Source organism: Photinus pyralis, unplaced genomic scaffold, assembly GCF_008802855.1.
Source record: "Photinus pyralis isolate 1611_PpyrPB1 unplaced genomic scaffold, Ppyr1.3 Ppyr1.4_LG9, whole genome shotgun sequence".
In the NCBI taxonomy this organism is placed as follows: Eukaryota; Metazoa; Arthropoda; class Insecta; order Coleoptera; family Lampyridae; genus Photinus; species Photinus pyralis.
This window is the reverse complement of record NW_022170878.1, coordinates 5,370,179-5,389,028: the sequence shown is the minus strand read 5'-3', so window position 1 is coordinate 5,389,028 and position 18,850 is coordinate 5,370,179. Positions and strand designations below refer to the sequence as shown.

The window sequence follows — 18,850 nt, the reverse complement described above, 5'->3', positions numbered from 1 at the left end:
TCCTAGCAAAGTGTTGTTACAGGTGGAGTAGACGTTACATCCGTAGTCTAGTTTCGAAAGTATCAGTGCCTTATATTATATATATATATATCGATAAGTGTCTTGGGATCAGCTCCCCACCTGTGATGGGCGAGTACCCTCATGATATTTAAGAGTTTTCGACATGATGTTAATAGGCTTTCAACGTGACTAGTCCACCTAAGCTCACTGTCAAAAACCAGGCCTAAAAATTTGATTTCCCGAGACACTTCAATGATTCGGCCGTTCATGAACAGTACGGGATCATAGTGCGGCCTACGGAGCCGGCAAAAATGCAGTGCCTTCGTCTTCTCTTCCGAGAGCACGAATCCAACTTCGCTCGCGTTTCTATATATACGCTCAATGGCGACCTGAAGTTTTCGCGTCGCACCACCGACCGTCTCGTTCGGACAACTTATCATGAGATCGTCGACGTAAAGGCGTTTGTCGATATCTCTCGTAACTCCTCGGGCAATCTCGTTTATCGCTATAGCGAAAAGTGAGCAGCTCAACGTGGAACCCTGCGGGACACCGTTCTCCAGCACGCGGTCTCCAGAATGGACATCACCAATCCTGACGGCAAATGTTCGTCTCTCGAGGAACGATTGTACAAACTTGGGTAAATTTCCGCGTAGATTGTAGTTGTACATTTTTTCTACAATGCCTTGTCTCCACGTCATGTCATATGCTCCTCTAATGTCGAAAAATACCGCCACAAGGTGTTTGCGCTGGTCTAGTGCCCGCAGGATTTCATCGCCGAGCCCGACAAGATGGTCGATCGTCGATCGCCCTCTACGGAACCCGGCCTGATACGGTACCAGTACTCCACTACTCTCCAAAAACGATTGGAGACGCACATTCACTAGTTTTTCTAGTAACTTTCCCAGGCAGGAAGTTAAGCTGATTGGGCGATAGTGCTTCGGGAGTGTTGTGTCATATGAGGGATCGATCCGTTACATTAACAACTGCAGGAATTTACTAAAATGGACTTTAATAATAAATGCATACAGCAATTATGATTATTATTATAAGAGTCATTTCTTACACATTGACAATAGACAACGACATTACACTTAAGACTCTCACGAAGTTATCAACTGTTCTCGTTGACAGTCACCAGTACCAACCCCATATTTAACTAACACTACAGGGAGTAGGGGGTCCTTCCCCGGTTTCGGTATCGGGACTATGATGGCTTTCTTCCATTCTCGGGGGTAAGTATGTTTTTGCCAGCAAACGTTAAAATATTTTAAAATACTCTTTTTCAGGTCATCAGTACAATGGCGAAGCATCTCGTTATGTACGCCGTCAAGACCCGGTGCACAAGACTTTGTGCTCCGAATGGCGATTTCTAGTTCCTCTGTAGTAAATGGATCGTTGTACTCCAGATGCTCATCGGTGTCGAAGTCGATCACTCTGGATTCTCTATTTTCTTTTGCTGATTCAGAGTGTTTGCCGAGCTACTGACTCGGTGGAAATAGTCGGCAAGGATCTCGGCTATTTCTTGTGGATTGCTCACTATCGTGTCGTCTGGACCGCGCAGGAATTTTGGATGTCTGGTCTGAGGTCTGCCGGATATTGCTCTGATCTTCCCCCATACCTCGCTTGATGTGACATCTGGCGAGATACTGGACACGTAACGTTGCCAAGATGTTCTTTGGGCGTCCAGAATCAGCCGTCGACACTCCGCTCTTCTCCTTTTAAACTCGACCAAATTTTCATTCGTAGGATGTCGTTTGAATTGCATTAGGGCCTGTTTTTTTATATTGATTTTTTGTTTTATTACAGGCGACCACCACGGAACTACACGGGTAACGTTACATGGTCTCGTTTTCGGGATGCTGCCATCCGCGGCGTTCAGGATTGAAGCGGTGAGTGTTTCGAGGCTTAAATTACTCTCTTCGGGAGGAACGAGTTTCTTTGTAAAAGCCTTCCAATCGGCTTGCCGGATTTTGAAATTCGATATTGCCCTAATGGGAGGGTTCTCATCTCCAATCGTGATAACGATAGGGTAGTGGTCGCTATTGAAGAGGTCGCTCTCCACCTCCCATTTAAGGTAAGTGTGCATGGTCGGGGAGCATATAGACAGATCGATCGAGTCAAAAGTACCTGATCGGACGTTGAAAAAGGTCGGCGTGTTGTCATTTAGGATACTAAGATCCTTATCTTCTATCAGCTCTAAGAGCTCTTTGCCACGGGCATCATTCGTTGCTGAACCCCAAACGGTATGATGAGAATTAAAATCCCCTACGAGCACAAAAGGTGTTGGGCGTTGCTGAATAATACGTTCGATTTCTCTAACATCGTAACTTGTGTTTGGTAGATATACATTACACAGTGCAAAACCTCCAATTATATCTAGGTTTATCGCTACAGCTTAGATATATGTTGTTGCTACTTCAAGTTCATTATACTCCAATTATATCTAGGTTTATCGCTACAGCTTGGTATGTTGTTGCTACTTCAACCTTCTTATACGGCGTACCTGTGCGGATTGCCAGTGCCACTCCGCCACATGCCCTATCAGGTGAGTTAAAGTCTTTCCTTATAATATCGAAACACTTCATGGTATAGGTACTTCTTGGTTTTAGATGTGTTTCTTGCAAAACGATAACCATTGGGGAATGCTCTTGTATTAACAACCGCAATTCATTTTGATTGTGTATTAATCCCCGGCAATTCCACTGTATAATTTTTAATTGGAATTTTTTTTTAATATTTGGTAGGATCGAGCATCAATAATAGACAACAATTAAACACAAATAAATAAATAAATATGTACAGTAGATAATATTTAAAATATCACTTATCGAATTATCACAGATATCTAGATTTTATTTATTTACTTCGATCTATCACAATCAATATCACAACTAGCTTCCGATTCTGATCCTGGCCTACTAGAGGGCTTTCTCGGCTTGCCCTTGGGCCATCCCTTTTTCTTTTTTGGGTTTTTGGCCTCCGCCAAGGCCTTGTCGTCTACAGATTCAATACTTGAATTTGTAGATAGCGTTCTCATAAGATCTGTTTTTCTTTTAGCACCCCTGGACTCGTCGTCCATTGCCTCTGGGATCTGAAAAACTTCTGTAGGCATTGGCATAGAAGTCGCTACCCTTTGTGGTATCAATTGTTTTAGGCCGTATTAGACGATGCAATTTTTATTGCAATTTTTGCAGCAATTCATTGCCGCAAGAAATTGCACGAAAAATTGCTCCGTGTATGTTAAAATTGCACGTGCAATTTCTTGCGCCAAATATTGCAGCAAGACATTCTGCAATTTTCTGGTTATAGAACTTGTGCTATTTTTCTTGCAATTTGGTAAATATTTTAGTAACATTTAATTTATAAAAAAAATAAAGTGGTATGCACTGGAGAACATTACCCCCTTATGCTATATACAGGTTTGTTATTTAAAGTTAAAACTGAAATAACCTATTTACGAGGAATTCAAAAATGGATATTGCTGCCGCATCTTTAGTTATTGCGTCTGCTGTTGCTCTTTAAAAAAAAGAAACAAAGAAGACGACGACGTTTTTGGACCAGGCTCAATGAATTTAACGAACCTGAGTGTGAATAAGTGCGTGCAAATATAAATAATAAATTGCACGGCCTTCAACAAAGGAATCGTCACAAAACACACGTTTCCTGGTCTACAACAGACGTGAAGTTGCTTTCAAGTATTTCCCAGTGATGCCAATTCCACTTTCATTGGCACCAATACATGATTAGAATTGGGTATAATAAAATTGCCAAATAAATTGCATAGTGTAATCATTGCATCTTTTTGCAATAATTGCTGCAATAATAGCAGCAATAGTTGCTGCAAGGATTGCAATAAAAATTGCATCGTCTAATACGGCCTTTACGTAGTCAAGCATTACAGAGGTAAGTTCTTTCATTTCCTCATTGATAATTTTTTTACTATTATTATGGTCAGTGTTTCTTGTGAGAACTCGGGTCTAGCCATTATTATATAATATAATTATATAATAATAATAATAATTATTATTATTACTATTGAGATGCTAATGAACCTGAATTTCAGGTCCTGAAACTTTTACCGGTAGGTACTTGAGCTACAGCCAGAGACTACGCATCTGTAGACATTTTTTGTTAAATAAAAACCACAGAACAAAAAACGTAACTTGATAACAATTGATGCTAGATATGGCAGGCAATGATCTCGTGCCACTCGTTAAAATCGAACCCAAACAAGAAGAAGAAATAAATTCCTATCTTCAAGATAACATTTTAGTAAGCAACGAAGCATTGGTTACAATAAAGGACGAAAGTACCAATACTGCCCAGTGCTCCAAATCACTGGATAATGAAGAAGTACAAAAAGAAAATAATTGTAGATGGAATATTAAAACTGAAATTTCCAAGGATTCTGAATGTGACTTTGCTCAACAAACAACACATAGTAAGCTGCAAGTTAAGCAAGTGCTTCAACAGCACATTTTAACACAGAAAGGTACTTTGCTACAATGTGAAAATTGTGATTACAAGACAAGAAACAAATGCCAATTTAAACAACACCTTTTAAAACATACCGATTCTAAAAATTTTAAATGTGCCAATTGTAATTTTGAGACAAATAACAAATACTATTTTAAAAAACACCTTTTAAATCATAGCAATTCCAAAAATTTTAAATGTGCTCATTGTGATTATGGAACGAATATTAAACAATGTCTTATACGACACCTGTTAACACACTCCGATTCTAAAGATTTTAAATGCGCTCATTGTGATTATAAGACAAATAACAAATATAACTTTAAACAGCACCTTGTAATTCATACCGATTCTAAAGATTTTAAATGTGCTAATTGTGGTTTTAAGACGAGTAACAAATATTACTTTAAACAACACCTTTTAAATCACACCAATTATAAATATTTTAAATGTGCTCATTGTGATTACGGTTCAAATAGTAAGCAATGTCTCAAACAACACCTTTTAAAACATATCAAATCTAAATATTTTAAATGTGCCAATTGCGATTATAAGACAAAGTATAAAACTAACATTGAGCAACATCTTTTACGACATTCCGATTCTAAAGATTTTAAATGCACTCATTGTCGTTATGAGACAAAGTATAAAACCAGCTTTAAACAACACCTTTTAAGTCATACCGATTCTAAAGATTTTAAATGTTATCATTGTGTTTACGAGACAAATGTTAAAGTTTACTTTAAAAGACATCTATTGACACATACAGTTTCTAAAGATTTTAAATGTGTTCATTGTGATTACAAGACAAATCTTAAAGTTTACTTTAAACGACACCTTTTAAGACATAAAGTTTCTAAAGATTTTAAATGTGCTAATTGTGATTACAAGACAAATGACAAATGCAACTTGAAACGACACCTTTTAAAACATACCGGTTCTAACGATGTTAATTAATGTGCTAGTAGTTGTTTCTAAACAATTTAAATATGCCATTACATAACTTATTGTAATGGGCACAAACCGTTTTTCAAGGAACAAACTTCTTGTTAAGGTTTGGTGTCCTAATTTATTTTAATAAATAAAATGTTGGATATATGTTTATGGATGTGGATATATTTAAGTATCGATTATCTCAGTGCAAGACATAAAAATAGAGATACCTTATGTTTGTTCAAAGAGTGCCAATATCTTTATTGACGACAATTTGTCACGTTTCATGGGATTTTTGGTCTTGTTCTGTGATTTTAACTATAGATTTTTAGCTGCTAGGAGATATTAGAATGAATAATGGACATTTGGTCACTATATCGATTTAAAATAATTTTGTTCAATTGAATCTTTTTATTCCTTAATAATAATAACGAAGTCATATTTAGCCTGTTTTTCAATTATGTGTGAATCGCCTGGTCACCCAGTATGATATACACGCAAAACTTTGGGCACCATTCGTTACTGAAAATGACTTCAAAAGAGCACAGCAACAAAATTTAATTTCATTTGTTTAATTTAATCTTGAATGACCTTGAAAATAAGATTTGCCGAAACAACAAATGGGGTCATTGACCTTTGATGTCTTTGGACATGAAATATGACACCCCAAAAATGAAATGTGATACCCAAACCAGGTGTCAAATTCTTGACAGAATAGCTTCCTAGCTGAAACCAAAAATTGCCAACATATGTACGCACTTACAGACGGGAAAAATGCTAGGAAGCTTTTTTCTCCGTTTTTTTGATAATATAACCCGGCCCAATTTTTTGTAGGTTGTATACAGGAAAATAAGGTCTTCCAAATAATAGAATAAAAATTTTAGGTTGCTATTTGAAAAAAAAAGTTCGATGCCGTTACGGCGCTCCAAAATTTTTTTTCAAAAATCCGGGGCGTTATTTTTCTGTTCGGTATGCGTATGCCTAAAACATATATACAAAATTTCAACAAAATCCGTCGAGCCGTTTTCTCAGAAAATTGCCAACAAACGTACGTACGTAAAAGTTGCTTAAAATGGTCTAAAACGTCGACATTTGATGAAATTTTGAAATGTTCAAAAAACAGCTATCGCAATAGCTACCTAGCACATGCTAGGAAGCTAAAAATAACTTCTCGCAAACAATAAACAAATTTATCCCTCACAAAGCGCAGCTTGTTTACCTACAAGGAATAAATAACCGAAAAATACCGATTGTTTCAGACATTATCATGAAAAATAATTATACTAATTCTGTTTTTTTTTTTGCTAAAATCGTGGTTAAACTAATTAAGTAAGTGCAAAAGTTTCGCGGAAATTTGAGGTCTCTAAGTGACCTTTTAGGGGCCTTAAAATTAAAATTCACTCAAAATTGCAATCATCATGTTTTTAATTGGAGGTATAGTTTGTAAAATATCGAACGAGATTCCGGAGACGATAATCTGAATAGAAATTGTCAAAAAAAGTGATATTCGCAAAAAACAAAAATACTCCTTGGACGAAATACCCGAAGAAAAAAATTGTCAAAAATGGCTGCTTTTGGATGCCATCTTATACAATTGGCTGCGTAGATTGCAGAAATAGCCAAATCCCTTTATTAAAAATGCTTGGTTTTGGCCGTACGGGCAAATCTTCATTTCTTGAATTTTGCACACCTTTATAAGAAAAGTTAATAATTCCGGTATTATTTAAGATACTCGGATGGATCGTACGGAGATCGAAAGAGGAGGCGTGGGACTATCGTATGCGACTTTGAGCGCCTAAAAAACTTCAGAAGCGTCTACGAAAAACGACACCAAGGTGAACATAGAAAAATTAACAGAAATTGGTGCAAAATGAGCACTTGCCGGTGAAAATCTTAGAACTTTTTGTTACTAAACGATTACTTTAGAGACCGCCTCTGTAATATACCTATGCTGATCATCTCGACAGTTCAGTCGCAAGTGCGTTTATAAGTCAGAATTGATCGGTAAAATCCAATTTCTATCAAAGATGTATAAATCTACGTTAAACTACGAGATTAGAAGTGAGTACAACAGTTTGGCACAAACGTAAAATAACACATTTTTGGCAGTATTTGTGCGAAATATGCTCGCTCTAGCGTAGTTTTAAAACCAACCTATACGCAGAGATTCGCTAAAAAAAAGAATTTCAATATATTGGTGCTTTTTTGAGTCGAATCAAATTTGTTTTCGCATTTTGCCTCTTAGAATAATATTCCAACGACACTTAAAACGACATTAAAAAACAATCGCCATACGGTAATACAATAATAAACGGCGAATGCAAACAAAACAACGGTGATAGATCTAGGTTCGGACTAATAATAACGATATCGGTATCTGTTCCGGTTCCAGGCTTATAAACTCAATCGGTTATGGACTGGTACCCGTTCTTTTCGGTTCCGGTTTTTTCTTTTCGAACAAATTCGTACTCGATCAGGATACCACCGATGACTATAGATGGCGCAGTTTCACATACATGATTTTTGGAATTTTTGAATTATCATTTTTACTAAAACAACAAAATTCCAAAAATTTGGAAAGATCGCTAATGAATTATTAACGTTAAAATCGGTTCAAATGTAAACTCTTCCTAATAGCGCGTTTGGTTATTTTTATCATGTGATGCATTGTTTACCTTGCGTGATATAATTAGAAATTAAGCGCTTTAGACCTTTTAATTAGATTTAGCGTTAATTATAAGCGACGAAAAATGCAGTCCGGCACGTTTTGGCATAAATGTCTCATTCGCACGATAATTATGTAAGTCGGTTCGACGCGGGCGACCGATTTAACCGAACCTCTCCTTTCAGACTTGCCTCCTTCTTGCTGACCTGCCTCATCATCCTTCTCGGAGTACCGCTGGCAATACAAAATTCCGAAAAACTGCAGAGATACTTCGTGTTTCCCACCCGTAAGTACTTTCGCACGTGTGGACGTGTACCCGGAGACGGTCGATTTCAGACAACCTGCTTCCCGAAGAGCCGGAGTTTTCGAATTTTCAAAAGTACAACATATACGGCGGTCGGAATCTGATGGTGTCGGTCGGTAATGACTCGGCCGTACAGCTCGGCGTTTGGCATCTGCTGCCGCACGCGCTCGCCGACGAGTACATCTTTTTTGAGCAATTCGATTACGACTACGCCTTAAAACATAGCAAATTTCCCGTGGTGGTCTACTTCCACGCGAACGGAGGTAATCGCATCAAGTTCGCGAACATGTATCACGTTTTGCGCAAATTTTTTCATGTCATCGCGTTCGACTATCGAGGTAAGTGAGGGGGTGTGCGACGCCCGAAACGTATACACGCGTGTTTCAAGGATACGCCGATTCGAGCGAAGCAATTCCCGAAGAGACCGGAATCGTCGAAGACTGCGTCTCCCTGTACAAGTGGCTGCGGGCCCGGACCAATGCGGACGTGTTTTTTTGGGGGCACTCGATTGGCGCCGCCTTGTCGACTCACGCCGTCGTGAAGCTGCAACGAGAGGATCTGTACGTCAACGGATTAGTTTTGGAAGCACCGTTTACGGCAATCAGGGATCAGTTGGAGTTCAATCCGTTTTACAAAGTAAATGGCACGGAAATCTACTAATCCGCATGCGTTTTTCGGACACTAACCTCCACCTTAGGTATGATTGCTGTAAGTATTTGTGATCTTTGCACAATTAATCTCAAATTTTGAAATCCTAACCTAAATCTTTTTAGTTAGTTTGACACAGTGCATCTTACCTACTAAACGTACAAAGAACTACTGCATAACTAACAAGCGCCGGTAGTTGTAAGTGATTTTCTATACATTTAGCCAATATTTATTAATGTTCACGGTTCACAACCTTCAATTAATGAGTGAAATTATTACGTCAACTTTACACAAAGGAATCATTCGCAATCACGAACTTATAAATTAAGATGGACTTCTGATCAAACAGTTGCATAGAGGTAGAAATGGCCTAAAGTCACTAAATATAGAAAGTACCGCAATCCATTGGGCTCGTGTGTTAGAGAGAGAACGCATGATTTTTGCCCAAAAATGGAGGAAGTTACCAGATTCTAGTAACTTTAATGTTAGGGATTGTTCCACCTGTTTGGAGATATCTGTATATATTTTTATGTCTTACTAACCTATCATAACACATTTTATATCTGTGATACGCTGGCGTACTTTATGCCCTAGGGCATTAAGTATCACCATAGCAACACATTGTACTTAATGACAAAACACACAAACATTTGCAGGTCATTGAAAATTAGAAACGTCAATTATTAATTGTCAGTACCTACTAAATCACAAGATTGACCTTATTTCGTATAGTTTCTGAAACTTCTTCCTCATTCACGATGAATTGAATTATTTAAAATTACGTTTGACGTTTGGATGGTTTCAATCACATTAACAAATTCGAACCACGCATACTCGATCAAACATAATGAATTATTTTGTAAACGAATTTTGACGAAGAAAACTATTTTTAAAACATAAAATTGTGTATGTACCACGGGCATAAACTGATGTCTATACTCTCGGGCGACTAAAAAGCTCTCGGGCCATAGACCCTCGTGCTTTTTAACTCGTCGCCCTCGAGAATATAAACATCACTATTATGCCCTTAATACATAAATAACTATTATAAAACATGACAGTACTATATCTAGTGACTTTAGAAAGGGCCCTAGCATGAGCGCCGCATTATGTGCACATTTTAGTTATTTTCTAGGGGAATTTTCCTAGTGCTCAAGTTTTGAGACTATTGCAGCCTTGGAAAATGGCATGTGTGTCACAGTAATTTATTTAGAAAACGTGAGGTTATAATGTTGGGTTAATGCTTGTTTATTGGTTGATTTAAATTTCGCGCCAAGTGAGTGCACTTCATGGCGGCCCCCATGTAGGTGTCATTTTGTTAATTCATCATTAGCAGTCCATCTTAATTTATAAATTCGTGTGCGCAATGCATGAAATGAATAGGTGAAATTAGTTGTAAGCAGTGTCGCCATCTATGCGGGCTAGTAATCAGTGGCGTATTAACCTATAAACCGACAAAGCCCTCTAATATTTGAAAACCCCCCCACAAGAAAAAATCGAGTGATCTAAGATCGAGAATGTGCTTCTGGTGAAACTGGACCAGGAACCCCCCCCCCCCCCGAAACCCTGTATAACTACGTACAAGAATTTCTTTCCATTTGTTTTAAAAGGGGAAACGTTTAAGTACCGAATATTTTAGAAATCCCAATAGACACCGAGGCGCCATAAAAGTTTAGTCATCGGCGATAAGAAACGAACGCGAACGTTTGTATTTACGGTGGTAACGATGTGAGGCATTCGCATTCTTTCCGGGAAATATGGCGTGGTTTGTTCGAGAAATAGGGGCGTATGCGCTATATAAGCAAATCATTGTGTTTCAGTCAGTTCCAATTTTAACGCCGAAGTAGTAAATAGTTCGCGCTGTTATAAATTGTGTATTGTGTGATAAATAATATTTTAACTGTTATAACTCAATTCATTTCAAGACTGTCATCCATTTATTTTTAGTTAATTGTAAATAATTAAATTACGTAATTAAATTTACGTTACAGTACGCTTTATTTTCTATGTAAATATACTTATTTTAGTTTGTCTTGATAATTTCGTAAAAGTTGGTTTATTATTATCTATTAAAAAATCTTTTGTTTCATATGGGACGCAGAATCCGTTAGGGATTAGGTAAATTTCTGATTTGTGGAGTCAAAGGTTTTAGCAATCTTAAAGTATATGTAGGATAACAATTTCGACCACCTAAATCATAAAAAATTGAGCAATCCCATTGATTTCAGTTCTTTTCGTGGCTACCGTGGTATAAATCAACCATGCTGGATTCGTTACAAGAGCACCGATTCGTACTCAACACGACCAGACATCTGACCGAAGTGAATTGCTGCGTAATGATCATTCACGCCAAGGACGATCGCAACAACCCGTACAGGTTTAGCGAAACGGTAACCAAAAAGTGAATTAGTGGCGCCCACTTTCTTCGCCTTTTCCACGCAGCCGAAAAAGGTGGGCCGCTTGATCTTTGATGAAAATCGAGGTGAATTTTGCAGCTGTACGAGGTGGCCGAGCGACACAATCGAACCGTTACGTTACATCTGCTACCGGAAGAGCTGCGTTGCGGTCACTACTCGATCCGAAAGGCGCCCGAACTGAGCAACTACATTAGGTAAGCCTAAAAGTCCTCATTTATATTAAGTTTTAATTTACATCAAATACTTAAGAAGGGGGTTGTGTAATGGAACTAATGGGTAACATTAATATGATCAGTTGAGGTTGCATGTGTGCATCTTTTAAACATAATTAATGCGCACAGCCCCTAATTGCATCACAAACTACCAGAATTGACCTTGCAATTTCTCATAAGAAATTAGTGGAGATACATCGAAACTACGAGGTTCTATCACTTATAGAGTCCATACGACCAGATTTGGTCACCCTGATGTGTACGGTCGAATCACTTCAAGGACTAAAAAATGTTTGTATACTCAATGAGATCTTGGACACTGTGTGCGATTAAATAGATGTAGAAATAGTTTACTGTTAGAGAGTTAAACTCTAGACCAATAACGTATCTTATACATTTTCAAAGAACCTAAAGGTATTTATGTTCAAGGCTCCCTAAGATTTATCTTAAATATTTTTGAAGATTCTGAGAGATGAGAGACCCTTTAAAACTCTCGAAGACTACCAAAAGCTCTATGGCAATAGAGAATCTCCGGGACTGTAACAAATCGAGCAAGGCTCTTGGAGACTGTTTGCGCCTCTTAAAAGCTCTTAAGATCGATGACTTTTAAGGACCCATAAAAGCTTGGGACTATAAAAGTCGATTGGAAGCGGAGGCTTTGAACACGCGTGAAAACTCTAGACCCTTGGCCGCGATTTTTGGAAGCTCTTGTTGGTAGAGGCTCTTAATCAAAATCCAAGTCACTTTAAAGATCACGCCCTTAAAGACCCTTCAGAGTTCTCAAAAGACTGTTAGATGCTCAAAATGCCATTAAACGAATGTAGAAACATTGACAACCCTTAGAAACAATTGGTGTCCCATGACTGTTAAACATCAATAAAGCATCTTACAATCTCTCAAAGGTCCTTAAGGTTTCTTAAAGGCTTTTAGAGCCCCTCAAAAGTTCTTAAATGCTCAGCTCCGACAGGTAACAGAGAATCTCAAGGACTTTTTGAGGCTCCTGGAGACTACTATGTAACTGTTAAAAGATCTTAAACATCTAAAACTTATAAAAGCTCTTCAAGCCAAACCTCTTAAATCCAACTAAGGATTTCTAAGGACTTGGGGATTTTTAAAAACCCTTGACGACACAAAGAAGACTGTAATTCACCCTACCTAACAAAGACAGATATATTTTGCACTGTAAGTAGAACACCGCATATCCGCAACAGCATTTTAACACGAGAGTACCAACAATTTAAAATGTACCCAGTGCGACTATGCAACGAATCATAAATCTAATTATGACGTACAGGAGCACCATGGATTTAAAGTGTGTCCAGTGCGCTTTCGTCACCAACATAAATTCAGTCTTAAAGTACAACTAACTTATGTTAAGACATGTATTCTGGCAAGGATTTAAAATGTGGCCGGTGTGATTTTGTCACCAAGTACAAATGCAATTTTAAAACAAGACCAGTAATAATTTCAAATGCACCTGGGAATTGTTAACAAACGCATGGTCTGTATCATATATATAAGAGAAGGTCTGTATGCTCTGTTTGCGAATTATTACGAACTACAACGAATCGGACGAATCCCGCATCGTAAATGCATAGTCTGTAGCCACCTTAAGGTAGGCTATATCTATAGAATATAAATGATCAAAGGTGGCTATCATTGTTAAACACGGCGTGGCACCACTTACCATGGCCACCTGACCTTATCCGACATAGAAAAACTAACTTTGAACCCTGTGCCATTCAACATAATGTAATATGCACGAAATGAGTAAACAAGGTCATTAATTATTATTATCAATTCGCAGAAATCACCTGAGAAACTGCTACAATTCCGACAATGGAGGAAAAACGAATCAAGACCGACCAGCGCCATCTGTCGCGCGACCAATAGAATTAGTCACCTAATTATCTATTATTTGTAAATAATTCGTTTCCCATTTTATGTAACATGGGAAAGTATCGCTGACCCAGCATTTATTTACTTATGTAATTTAAGTTTCACAATGTAATTATTGTAACCAGTTTTCTACATGCTAAGTATGGTGAAAAATGTCGTCGAAGAGGTGCTGCTTAATTTGTGTACTGCTCGTGTGAGTAAATGAGGAAAAAATTTCTGAAATAATAAAACCTTGCAGCCTCGCAGTTCTCGTGATTGCCTTTCTTTCCGTTTTCGTCGGATTTCCGATAACGTTTATGCTATCGATCGAGATACAGCGACTGTTTCTCTTCGAGCCGGTTACAGGTAATAGACACGAGTTCAACTTGAGCGGCGTCGTACCGGGCGGGCGTAACTTCTACGTTACGGTCAACGAGGATATCACGCTGGGTGTGTGGCATTTACTGCCGCAAGCACTACTAAATGTTACGCAGGATGATGGCGAAGAGGCGCTGGCCAAGGGCGATTATCCGGTGTTGTTTCACTGCCACGGGAACGGAGGGAATCGCTTGTATCACCTGGATGTTTATTTACGACTGACAAAGTTCTTCCACGTCGTCGGTTTTGATTATCGAAGTAAGTGGTGTCGTAAGTACTGCACGGGGGAAATATAAATATCGGTCGGATGAAAACTGGATCAAAAAGGGGGTTGATCTATACAAAATTTCAGTAAATTATTTTCATTGGTTCCAATTAAATTGCACAGGTGGCAAGAGGGGGTCCTACGACTAATGAACCTTCCACAATTTATTGTTTTTTAACAAACGATAGCTAACAGCAAATACTTCCAAAGTTCCGTTGGAAAAGTTTAGGTGGCGCTGTGCGAAAATCCAGTGATGAAGCTGTAGTGTGACTATGATGGTGTAAAACTTCAACTTGGTACATAGGAAGAGGAGGACTGATATATCAAGGCAATGCTGAGCGTTGTTTACTCCCTCAGCTGTTTGCATTTCTTGACCAGTGGCCTATACCCATTGTACAGGGTGAGTCAACGATTGCGCGGAGTAGCTTAATGCCTTGAAGATAAGATTTTTCAATAGAGTGCTTTTGTATTATGATATGGTTGAATATTCTCCACATTTTAAAAATATTTGGAATTATACAGGGTGCGCCCACAAAGTAGGGCGCCAAAATGGTACGTTTGTTAAATAGAACCCCCGTATTTGAATGCATTTTTGAACTCTACGTGTAATTGTACGTCTGTTTTATTATATGGTTAATATCCGAAAAGCTAGTAGTTTTCAAGATAATTCGATTTTTAAGAAAAATTGGTTATTTGCAAGCGTTAGTATATTGTGACAATTATTACTTAAATTTTGATTCCAGGTTTTATATCTTTTATCCTGGGTTAAGTAAAAGTCAAATAAATACATCTACTATAAAACATTAAAAAAATAGCTTACAGGGTGTTTTTTTCTAGATCCAAAGTTACAAAACTTCATATTAAAAATCTCACTTTTTTAAAATGGAACACCCTGTATATTTTTTGTCATCTTTTACCTTCTCTAAAAACCTTCAACTTTTGATAATAATGTCCTATACCTATCTCTGATAGTTTTCGATATATCTTGGTTTTCCTGGTTTTTATATTCTAATCTTAAATAAATTATATGTAATTTACATAATAGTAAGGTGGCCGTGGCCATGCAAAAAAAGGCAATTTTTATCTGCCTCGTTCAAAGCTAAAATTATATTTATTAATTCATTTTTCTAGTAATTCATTTAAGTCTATAAAAACAAGAGAATACATTTGATAGTAAAACAAACAAATATCTTGGTTTTCCTAGTTTTTATATTTTAATATAAAATAAGTTCTAATTTACATAATATCGAGATGAATATGAAAAAAAATGAAACCAATATCACTGACTGGATGACATTAGGAGTTAAATTAAATTTGCGTTGTAGTCAAATGTTTTTACTTATTCTCCAGTTTTTGGACTTAAAATAAATTGTTTTGAAAAATAAATTAATCGATATGATTTTTGTTTTGGACGAGATAGATAAAAATTGCCTTTTTTTTGCATGGCCACCAGGCTATTATGTAAATTACATATAACTTATTTAAGATTAGAATATAGAACCCAGGAAAACCAAGATATTTCGAAAACTATCAGAGATAGGTATAGGACATTATCATCAAAAGTTGAAGGTTTTTGGTGGAGCTAAATGATGACAGCAAAATATACAGGGTGTTCTATTTAAAAAAGGTGTGATTTTTTAATATGAAGTTATGCAACTTTGGACCTACCAAAAAAAAACACCCTGTAACCTATATTTTTAATGTTTCATAGTAGATGTATTTATTTGACTTTTACTTAACCCAGGATAAAAGATATAAAACCTGCAATAAAAATTTAAGTGATAATTTTTGACAATATACTGACGCTTGCAAATGCCCAATTTTTCTTAAAAATCGAATTATCTTTAAAACTACTAGCTTTTGGGATATTAACCATATAATAAAAAAAAACGTACAATTACACGTAGAATTCAAAAATGCATTCAAATACAGGGGGTTCTATTTAAAAAAATGTACCATTTGGGCGCCCTACTTTGTGGGCGCACCCTGTATAAATCCAAATATTTTTAAAATGTGAAGAATATTCAACCATATCATTTTACAAAAGCACTCTATCGAAAAATCCTATCTTCAAGGCATTAAGTTACTCCGCGCAATCGTTGACTCACCCTGTACGTATATACTCTATTCATTTTAAGAAGGTAGCGGTAGAAAGCATCTTTACTGTGATTGGTTCAAACACAAGTCGGTATTACGCTGAAAAATAAAACGCGTGACGAATTTTGTAAGTTTGGTAGTTTGTGTTGCCAACTAAACTGTCGAACTGTCATTAGTATTAATGTCAAAAATCCAAGCTTGGATTCGTTTTATATTTTTCCCGCGTGTGCTTCAAACATAGCGCCATCTACTACCTTCTTATAGTGAATGCAGTAGGGACCTATCGCCGCCGTTTTGTTAGCAAACGCCTTTTTAAATTGTTTACAGTTTGTCATTTTTTTTGCTAGATTGAGAATGTAGTTGAGTTGCGTCGTTGGAATAATCTAAATAACGAAAACATTTGATTCGGCTCAAAAAAGCACCAACTGCAAAACTCTAGAACCATTCCCCTATAAGTAGTTCGAAACGGCAGAAGTGGGTCCGTACGGACGGACGTACAAAACGCAAACAGTAGCACATTTTTTAATTCTTAAAAAATCCGCTAAAGAAATGAATTTTTCGGGGAAAACTCTTAGTACCTGGTGGCAGTTTTTTAATGACATCGTTCCCGGTTTTATGAATTTTTTAGAGGAGAAAAACACTACGTTACGTCACTGGGAATGTTTTCGCGGGAAGTCCGTCAATTCAAATTTGCACAAGAAAGCAGATGCGCGAGCGGGTGCTCACTCGGCTTTTCTCAAGTGAGAAAAGGAAGGGGTGGAAAGTTTTAGCTGAGGCGGCAGCACGTGGATAGTTTTTGGTGTTGATTCGCAAATATAAATAAATGTATCTTTTATTGTTTCGTAATTATTGTAATTAACATAGGATGTAATGTAATTGTTTTGCATTACTTGCTTGTCAATTTATTGGGGTGTTTGCTTTTATAAATTTGAATTAGTTGAGGGTCGTATTCGGAGGAGGGGTAATGTTTTCTCATGTAGAAGTTTTATTGATATTGCCGTTCATAAGAATTGCGAGTTGGAAAAATTCCTTTAGCTTAAGTTTTTGACGTCAGCGTTAGCTTTACCATGGTTGAAGATATTAGTACAGGGTGCTAATACAATTTAGGGCGGTTGTCAATGTGTAGTTCACCATTCGCAGGAAGGTGGCTTTGGAATTCAAGTACGATTTTGTTACCGCCTTGTACAATGGGGTTTTTCAACATCTTATTGCGCATAAATGCCAAATGTGACTCCTGAATTTTTTATGTTATTGGAATACTGTAAGTCTTTTGCACTCTTAGGGCTGCGGACGCTACAGCCGTTTCCAAAAAATGTATTGTCAAATTTGTATTTTATTGAACCGCTTAATAGCGAACGTGAACGAAAATATGTCTGGTGATAACAACGTGTACGTTTTCGCTAAAAGCACGCGATGCGAGATAAGCGAGGGCAAGCACATACATCGTTCGGCTAATCTGGATTCGGGGTAAATGTATAGTGGGCGGGCCTATAAATAATAAAAAAAAAGTAATAGATAGCACGTGTACAGATTTGAAGTGAGTGTTTACTGTAAACATTGATACCTAAAGAATCTGTGTGGTTCAGGTTACGGGGACTCCACCGACGCCCCCTTAACCGAGGAGGGTCTGGTGCAGGACACCGTCGAGCTATACAAATGGCTACGTAATCGAACCACGGCCGATATATACGTCTGGGGCCATTCGATGGGAACGGCCGTCTCCACCCTAACCGTCTCAAGACTGCGCAATCTCAACATTGTACCCGCCGGTTTAATTTTGGAATCTCCGTACACGACTCTTCGGGAGGAAGCCGTCCTCTTTCCTCCCGCGAAGGCGATGCTGTGGTTACCGTGGTTTAACAGCACGATACTCGACCCGATTTGGAACAATGGTTTTCGATTCGAAATAAGCGCGCACATTTCCAACGTCGACTGTCCCGTGATGATTTTACACGCGAAAGACGACGAGATCATCCCTTACCAATTGGCGGTGAAGGTAAGCGCTTAGGGGCCGACGGAACGCGGAAATTTAACGTCGTTCGTTTCAGCTGTACGATATCGCAATTGCGAAGCGTAATTTAACAACTCAGGGTGTGGTGCGTCTGCACTTATTCGAGGCGGATTTGCACCTACAGCATTGGGCGATTTATAAAGCTCCCATGCTACCGGAATATATAAGGTAGGATTTCTCACGAGGAACTGTGAATGTATGGTTTGCTTTTAGAGAACACATGGAGGATGCACAAAACTATAAGCGACTGAACGTTACCTAAAGACTGACCTTTTTATTGCCCAGTATTTTCTGATTGTGAATGTAAATAAAGTTTTGTACCACAATCCTTTCTGTCCTGATTTCAAAAGAATTATAAGAACACATGATATGTTTGTAGATTTAAATACATAGTGATGATGTAACAGAATTCCACACCTGAGACGGGTAACAATGGGTGCTCGTGCGGAATTTCCTAGCGTATAGTTGAGATTCAAGAACAGTCCCGGCAGTCACAGTTACGAAAGGTGTTTACAAACAACACGTCCGTAGACATACACGCAGCAACCAAGTCAATAACTTACAAA

The 18,850-nt window shown here is 37.8% G+C and overlaps 1 protein-coding gene across 3 annotated transcripts; it reads left to right on the top strand.

Moving 5' to 3' along the window:
* Positions 1-8,015: 8,015 nt before the first annotated feature.
* Positions 8,016-18,610, top strand: LOC116181528 (lysophosphatidylserine lipase ABHD12-like). 3 transcript variants are annotated; one of them, XR_004147269.1, is made up of 7 exons: positions 8,016-8,209; positions 8,260-8,360; positions 8,411-8,716; positions 8,767-9,014; positions 11,255-11,477; positions 11,522-11,637; positions 13,463-13,481. XR_004147269.1 is itself a non-coding variant. In XM_031501921.1 (7 exons), exons 1-7 carry the CDS (start codon positions 8,160-8,162, stop codon positions 13,560-13,562), a joined length of 1,083 nt encoding a protein of 360 aa, XP_031357781.1. In that variant the 5' UTR covers positions 8,025-8,159; the 3' UTR covers positions 13,563-13,710. The 3 variants fall into 3 exon arrangements, 2 of the variants coding, with proteins under 2 accessions (XP_031357781.1, XP_031357783.1); XM_031501921.1 differs by having other exon boundaries at positions 8,025-8,209; positions 11,255-11,416; positions 13,463-13,710; XM_031501923.1 differs by lacking the exons at positions 8,016-8,209; positions 8,260-8,360; positions 8,411-8,716; ... (1 more) ...; positions 11,255-11,477; positions 11,522-11,637 and adding exons at positions 13,252-13,407; positions 13,793-14,169; positions 17,860-18,269; positions 18,322-18,452; positions 18,498-18,610 and having other exon boundaries at positions 13,463-13,747.
* Positions 18,611-18,850: the final 240 nt, after the last annotated feature.